This window comes from Ictalurus punctatus, chromosome 12 (genome assembly GCF_001660625.3).
Source record: "Ictalurus punctatus breed USDA103 chromosome 12, Coco_2.0, whole genome shotgun sequence".
Classification (NCBI taxonomy): domain Eukaryota; kingdom Metazoa; phylum Chordata; class Actinopteri; order Siluriformes; family Ictaluridae; genus Ictalurus; species Ictalurus punctatus.
The window spans coordinates 24613018-24621871 of record NC_030427.2 but is presented as its reverse complement, the minus strand read 5'-3'; the positions used below and the strand labels follow the sequence as shown (position 1 = coordinate 24621871).

General features: G+C 36.8%; 1 protein-coding gene across 1 annotated transcript in view; it reads left to right on the top strand.

The window, feature by feature from the left end:
- The first annotated feature begins 2302 nt into the window (after positions 1-2302).
- necab1 (N-terminal EF-hand calcium binding protein 1) overlaps positions 2303-8854 on the top strand; it is a 42393-nt gene continuing 35841 nt past the window's right edge. Inside the window, exons 1-3 of the mRNA XM_017480786.3 lie at positions 2303-2460; positions 5802-5826; positions 6739-6847. Coding sequence (XP_017336275.1) covers positions 2374-2460; positions 5802-5826; positions 6739-6847 — 221 coding nt within the window. The 5' untranslated portion in view covers positions 2303-2373. The remainder of the gene's footprint in view (positions 2461-5801; positions 5827-6738; positions 6848-8854) is intronic.

The window sequence follows — 8854 nt, the reverse complement described above, 5'->3', positions numbered from 1 at the left end:
GCATGTTAGAGGTGATTATCTGCTCTGCTGATTCCTGAGTGAGAGATGAATTGAAACAGACTGCTACAGAGGAGGTGAGAAGGATTTAATAATGGAAGTGTAGCACTGGATGAAGACTGACTGATGTAGAGGGAGTACCTTTTTTATTCATGTCAGAAAGCAAATCTGCTAAGTGTTTCAAGTTAGGCCATTTGAGAGAAATTATGGCCCCCAGGAATATGAAGGACTCAAGAGTAGTGACTGTGTATAGCAGTGGTCACTAACCCTCTTCCTTGAGATCTCCAACCAAAATCTAACACACTTGTTTTGGTTGATCAAGAACTTCTTAAGGCAGCGATTAGATAGTCAGGTAGGCACGATTATGGTTGGAGCTAAAGTCTTCAGGAAGGTAGATCTCCAGGAACAGGGTTAGTGACCACTGGTGTATAGTATACAGCATATATTCCTATACATATATTTCATATACATCCTACCACAAGCAGATAGGAGATATATATATATATATATATATATATATATATATATATATATATATATATATATATATATATATATATATATATATATATATTCAAGTTGTGTTTACACCATGAAGGCATTAACATGATAATTAATTATTTATTATGCTTTAAACAACCTAACTACCTAAATAACCCTTGAATTTATGAAGGGAGTATGCAACCGTTATGCAGGGTTCTACATAGACTATGTAAGGGTTTCCCCATAGGGACAAGCCAAAGAACTCTTAAGGATTCTAGATTTTTTTTCCCCCTTCTCATACATGTACATGTCTTTATCCATGATACTTTGTGTTCTGTGTAGTCACTTGCCAACCTACTGAAACACTTATTTTTCAATCTAAACTTTTTAAGATTATATGAGGTTATAGTCCCTCTATAATTGTTTTCATTGTTTTGTTTGTTTTGTTTGTTTAGAACTTGTTAATGTGTTTGGGGGGAAAAAAAGTAATTACAACCCCAGCATATTTAAGATGAGCAAAATTCTATACATTATTCTCTTATTAATCTAGTTTGTTCCACCACAAAGTGGCGCCACAGTTCCGTTTTCATTCACATATGCTGCTCTTGAGGCATGTGGTGTTTAGGCTACATAGTGTAAAACAAAACTAAACCTTTTGATCACATTATATAAAATCACAGAAATGTTTATATCTTGATCATAAGGTTGTGATAAAGATCATTTTACCAATTAAAATTTATATATATATTATATATATATATATATATATATATATTATATATATATATATATATATATATATATATATATATATATATATATATATATATATATATATATATATATATAGGATATCACACAATCACGCACACTCACACACCCATTCATACTCTACGGACACTTTAGACACGCCAATCAGCCTGCCATGCATGTCTTTGGACTGGGGGAGGAAACCGGAGTACCCGGTGGAAACCCCAGAAACACGGGGAGAACATGCAAACTCCACACACACGGCCCTGGCGGGACTCGAACCCCCGACCCTGGAGGTGTGAGGCGAATGTCTGCACCTGGAGGTGTGAGGCGAAAAGGTCTGCACTTGATTGATTGTCTGACCTTTTCCTCACTTTTAAAATGTATGTCTTTATTTATTTAACATAGCAAGAAATATATACAGGTAGAAAACAATAACTAAGTACACTAATTTCACATTACAAGACATAAAGGGTCATATATATTTAAGCCCAACCGGGCAACCCCATTATCTGTTCCACTCCTGAATATGGGGCAGAGTGATTCCTGCCTCAAAGAGCCTCTATTACTGCTTGTTGCAGTTCCTATTTTTGATCACGTGGTGCAATAATAAATCTTTGGATATGGATATTATGAAGATTATAATTTGTTAAACAGCTGATATATACAGTATGGTGGAGTTTTCACAACCTGTCCCTATGGATGAACCACTGCTGCATCATAATACATACTTACTCTTTCACAATAAGTCGTATTTTTGAATTGTCAGTAGAACTTGACAGCTATTAATTAATTAATTAATTAACATTAAATCTCTATCTAATATTACTGATACGATCGATGTATTGTTGACCCAAACACACATCCATACTTGACTCTTCAATGCTAAATTTCATCATGTAAACATATACATGAACGAAGTCCATAGCCTACTCTTCGAGGAGATCCACTGGTGCTGAAGTTATTCGAAGCTGTGCTGCAGGGCGCGCGCGTTGAGTCGAGGACGCGCAGAGCGTCACCTGCTGCTGCCGCGCGCGCGATTCCCACCGCAGCCAGTCGGTCTGTGCGCGTCCTCGTGAAAGAGTGTGATCAGAGAGGAGCAGTGTTGATCGGGCTCTGTTATTCTGATATTAATCACTTAACATGGATTGCTCTGAAGAGGTGCAGTCCGTTTCGGATGAAACTGGCACTCCGGTGGAGTTAAAGAAGGGAATGTCGATATTTTTAGATGTAAGTACATCCTCTAGTTTATATTTATACGATTAAAGAGAATTGATGGCTCGCTGGGAGGTCAGGGTTAATGATGACCACTTATGTTGTCTAAAAAAAAACCGAAAACAAAACAATGCCTTTTTAACATTTAGGTATAAAAATGTTGGTGGATGTAAATAATCCCCCCCCCCCCCCCCCCCCATCTGTTTCTATGCACTTTCTGCCAGGGTCGTATGAATCCTTGATTAGAAATTTATGGAGGATATATAAGAATATATAAATAATTAAATCAATATCCATTCATTAATTCATCCATCCATCTTCTATACCGCTTATCCTACTGGGTCGAGGAGAACCTGGAGTTTTTCTCAGGAAGCATCAGGCACAAGGTGGATGGGGTGCCAGTCCATGGCAGGGCATAATCACATACGCACACCCATTCATACACTACAGACACTTTGGACATGCCAATCAGCCTACCATGCATGTCTTTGGACTGGGGGAGGAAACCGGAGTACCCGGAGGAAACCCCCGTAGAAGAACATGCAAACTCCGCACACACAGGGCAGCAGTGGAAATCGAACCCCCAACCCTGGAGGTGTGAGGCAAACGTGCCAATTACAAATTTTTATACATACGGTGGTTCTGCTCATGCAATTGACCTGTATTCACAGCGTGGTTTAACCCTTCATGTAGATCTTGCCATGCAGTGAAATTATTTGCCACTCTCATCTCTCACTTGCTCTTTCTGTAGCTCTTATTTGATCCTGGAGCTTTACAGGACTTTGGAATTTTCATTGACAATTGGGAGAACATCTCTAAGGTTTATTTTTAACAATACAGGTGGTCTAGGTGATTTTACATGATGTGGGTTGGGCAAGTAGAATGTTACATTTGGGTTTAGTGGATGTTGAGTGTATGTGTGAGTGTAGTTGTTAATAATACACAGGCTTTTCCATGCTGATAAGGTGATGTGTTGAACCTCATGTGTATGATTATACTGGGAAGTTACTAATTACTTTTCCACTTAAAAGTTGTGGATATATCTGGGTTAAGGCAAGACACTACAGTTTGAAATAACAATTTTGGATGTTCATCAGTCTTGTTTTTCAGATTTGTAGTTAAATTGCATTTAAATTGTAGTAACAAACATATCAAAACTGAACCGAAAATGTTCATTTCACTAGTTTTTAACAACCATTATCTGAAACTTAATACCTTTGAAAGCTTTACGCTCTTCCCACAATCACTTCACATCATATATCCCTGAAAAGCTTGTTTCTGACAAAAAGCTCAAAAGCTTGTGTCATTACGTTCAATTCATTATGTCATTATGTTATAATGTTATTTCCTTTATAAACCAGACTTACTGGAGTGGAAAGACCTGAAATCATGTTGTATTTTTTAAAACCGTTTTTCTTTATTCTATAAAAATCTTCTAGATGACCCGCATTCATGAAAGTTTACGCGTTCAATTCAGAAATCTTTCTTCTGAATATGATTTTTTTTTTTGAAATTTGAAATATGAAATCTTTTTTTCTGAACAATCAAGATTGTTTCATATAAAATATGCATCAAAATCCTGAATTATCAGCGTTTTCTCATCTTAACATCTTAATTCTTGACAACAAAAGGGGAAATGCAAACCCCCCCCCCCCCCCCCCCAAACATCTAAAAAAAAAAAAGGGATCTTTAAAAAATGTGTTTATATCCACACACACATATATGCCACCAGCAGGGGGAGATATGAGGATTTGAACAGAAGACTTTGGGTTGAAAATAGATAAAAAACTTAATAATTAAAGCTGTATATGGATGTCATAGTTAAAATGTTTGATAATGGAATGATATACACTGATATGCCTGCCAATCTAGCTCAAATGCTGTTAACGAGCATCTGCAGGTTTTGCTAAGATCACAACTTGAGAAGAAAAGTACAAGTGGATGAAAACCTCAAAGAAATGGGAGTGGCCATGTCGATAAAAAGCCTTAGGCAGTTTGACCAATTAACAATTTGACCACTGCATACACCGATTTGTCATCTACTTGTCTTTTCTTCCGTGTCAAAATGTACACCTCCAATTAAGTATATAGGCCAATATACTAAAACATGACATTCAGTCTAGACTGTCAACGAAAATAGAAATAAAAATGCTGTTTTTATTTTTACAAAGTCATAGCCAAGGCAATAAATGGACAATTTCAGAAAACGTCATTTCCCCGCCTCTTTTTTTAAACTTCAAAATGTATATAGAGTGTATATAAAATCCTGTACCTATTTGAAAGAACATTATAGAGGAATTTCCCAAAATGTTGATTATGGTTAGATTTTATACTGAAAAATGAAAACAATTTTTTATTATTATTTTTTTTTTTACAACAACACATGGTGTCCATCCATCCATTTTCTGTACTGCTTATCCTACACAGGGTCACGGGGAGCCTTAAGCCTATCCCAGGGATAGTGGGGCAGAAGGCGGTTGAAGATGGATGGATGGATTTAGCTGGGTTTTGTTAAATATGTAAATTTAGGGTATTAGACAAAGCCGCATTTACATAAATAAATTTATGTTTTTGAAAAGGTTCCAGAACAAGTCATTACACTATTCACAAGCAGTGTCTTGCTTAAAGGTCTGTGCTATTTAGTGGAAGGTTAAATGTTTATATCCTCTCCTTTAGACAGGACCCTAAACTCTGAAATGCTTAGCTGTATTGGATTATATTTGAGGGAAAAAGCATTTGCCAAACGATTAAATATAAACTCTGTAATCCAGATAGTAGCAGTCAAGATGACTCACCCTCCACTACAAATACAGATATTCCCTGAATCCATGCCAGAACTTTTTAATGAAAAATACAGGTCATATTGATTTAAAATGTTGCCCTGGAAATTTTGGTTCAATTAAATTAGGTTGATAAATCCACCAATCACTGATGTAGCAGTGGCATATATACAGAATTAGTCATTTTTTTTTTTTTTAGCATTGCCTCTCTGGAGGAAGCTAAATGTAGCACACTCTTGGCATGCTGACCATGATATGAATATTAAGAGTGTGAGTACACTTGCTGGGAAATAAAACTCTAATTAATGGAGTCTAACTGAGCTTTGGGACTACACCTTCTTCTAAATCTGTTCTCCTCCTAGTGCTGGCTGATTAACTTCAGACACGGATCTCCCAGGAGCATCCTGGCATAAAGCGAGCATCACATCGACTAACCTGTCACATAATAATCGCATTAACTTCATTTATCACAGTGAGGCTTTGATATAGCAGTGTCTTTTTATTTTTATTTTATAGAATGAATGCATTTTTACTGTGAATTCCTGCTCTCTTACCATGACATACTTTCTTTTCCAGATCTTGAGAAGAGCAGATAAAAATGGTGAGACTTTTCATTTTCATCATTTTCAGTATTCCAAGACCTCTTTGTGCTGATCAGTGTACTACATACTCCAATCACTTATCTAATAAACTGGCATCTCAGCGTATGTGTTGCATGCAGATTTACCACCTCTAATTAGCACTTTCCCTTTGAATGCTGTTGCCCGGTTGTCATGGAAACACACTGGACCGTCCATACTGCGTTTAATATCAGTCAATATTTCAGACGCTAAATAAATGCCATTGTGTTCCTCCAAACAACCTCAGAGATCGCTTAAATATTAGCATTCATGACCGCTGCTGATCTTGTGGGAGGGTAATTTAGATTTTATCTAATTTTATGGGTCAGAAATGTGCATAAACATTGATATGGTGAAGTTTTTGTTTTGCTTTTGTGAGATGTTTATTTTGAAATTTTCCAACTGCTCTCGTATCAGGACTTTGTAAAGATCTTCAGAACAGAGGGTTTATTGGAAAAACAATAAGAGAGGCTGGTGAGAGAATGACCATTTATAGCTGCTATAATGTATGAGACAACAAGAACTGACTTGTTTCCTATCTTGCTCTCCATAATTCCTCTCCTGATGTGTCATATTGTGTCCAGTTTTCTTTTACAATTAGTGGTTGTGGTACACGTAGCCTGTGTGATTTCTATTTTAAGTGCATGCTAGTATGACTCACTGCTGGAGTTAGGTTACGTCACCATGTGCAGACATACCTGAGGACACAGAGTCTCAAGCCTCATGCTGCTGAATTTCCATTATAAAAGGGCATCTCTGTGGCTAAAGTGCACATATGTAGTAATGACAAAAAAAACCCCCATTGCATTCTCTCCTAGATGCAAATATATATTTTGTACAGATGGCCATGTGCGGCAACAACAGATGTTTAAACATTGTGTTTACCCTTATAGATGATGGGAAGCTGTCTTTTGAAGAGTTTAAGGCTTATTTCTCAGACGGAGTTCTGTCAGGAGAAGAATTGAAGGAGCTCTTCCATAAGATTGATACTCATAATACAGAGTAAGTAATGATCAACTTTCTTTCTTTTTTATTTATTTATTTTATGTACATTTACACACCTGCTTACACACATTGCTTCATTCATACGTACATGCATACATATGTACAGAGCGAGAAAAGTTGTAAATAATTGTGAATTAGTACTCAAGTCCTTTTCAAAATGGAAATTCTGTGCAAGAAAAGTGTTTCTAAAGTTCACAGGAGGTGACACAAATTGATATTCCTTTAGCTACATATATGCAGAATTTTATGCATTTTGTGCCAAATTAATTATTCAGAGGATTTACTCCTTACTCACATACAGTCAGCTCCAGAATTATTGGCACCCTTCAATGCTGCATAAACATTACACACAATGACACAATTTTTTTCAGTAATATTATTTTTCTATTAAAATATAGTAAAATGATTGACGCTTGTCATGAATATGTCAGCTGTCATTGAAAAAAAATCACATTTTTCAATCTAAAGAAACTTTTGTTATTACCTTTGACAAAAATATGAGTTTCAACACATGTGAAATCTTTCTCATCCATCAGCGTGGAGAAAACGCATTTAACGTGTGATTTGAGGCAGGACGCAAGTGCGTAAACTCAGCGTGTCCTTTATTGTGGGCATCATCGTTATAACGCAACAACTAGGTTGAGGCACAAGAAGGCGGCATCAAAAACAGCAAATGTTATAATACAAAATCCAAAGACCAACTGGGTAAAATAAACCACAAATCAGGAAACACAGGAAACAGAGACTCGGAAAAGCATAATAAAACGCAAAGACATAATCACACAGGAGGGTATATGTTAAAGGTGCACACAGTGAGGTAATAAGCAAATGACAAAAGAGGGGGTGGAGACCAAACCTTGGCACTTGTCGCCATGGGAACAGCAACCCAAAGGAGGATTCCATGAAAAACCCAAAAAGCTTTCTGAGCGAAAAAGACATGTTCTTGCACACAAGTAATATACATTCTAACAATACATTAGCAAATAAGAATATCATTAAGTACAATCAGGGCCATAAAAAAGATGTAAAAGTTTGGAATTGTTGACTATTTTTCAGGTATTAGGAAAATTTTCACGAGGGCCCAAAGATGGTTTCAGAATTTTACTAGATTCCAGGTTTCAATGATCAATTAGTCACTGCCTCCATATAAGCAAACTGTTTGGGATGGTTTCAGGGAGCAAACCTTTAAAAACCTCACCAAACAACATCGGAGCTCCACTTGGAATCACATGCTGCAATCAAGCCAAAATCTAACTTTCTGGTTATGTTTGGTGAAAAGCGACACATACCAGGGGACACCCCCAAACCTCCAGTAGGTCTGTTATGATTGATGGCATCATTAATTTTTCTAAGTATCAAAATATTTTACCTTAAACCTGGTTGCCTCTGCCAGGAGGTTAAGATATGGCAGGTAAGTTAATGTAGTATATATATCCTTTAAAGGCACTGACCCCAAACATAGATCCACAAAGAAATGCTTGTGGTTATCTCGGGTTTCAGCCTCCTGTCTGCTAGCAAACGACACGAACAGAGATTCATCTATGAATAATATCCGTGGTGTATGAGGGCACTTTTTGCTCTGAAACACCATGGACTTGCCCTGAAATCTATCAGCCATGGCAGGCAGGGTCATGTCATCATCTCTGATAGAGTCTGTATGTCTGTATGCGTGGGCTTAAATCAAAGCTAGGAGAGAATATTTCCATTTTCCTACAATGGAGCTGTCTTCAGCAAAAAAAGAAGGGTTAGATTTTCTGTCTTTTGCTGTAAGATATAAAACAACGTTCCTTATTATTATATCCCTTGAAGCTTAACATTCTTTCAGAACACAGGAAATGGATACCGATCGGAACGATTTTATTCTAGCCACATGTGTCTGCATTGTACACGCATATGAGAATTTTAAATGACGTTTGAATTAGATCACCCTCTTTGCTTATGCATGTTAATATATGTTGATTTGGCTTACAACCCCATGTGATTGAATTTCCCTTCATTTAAGTC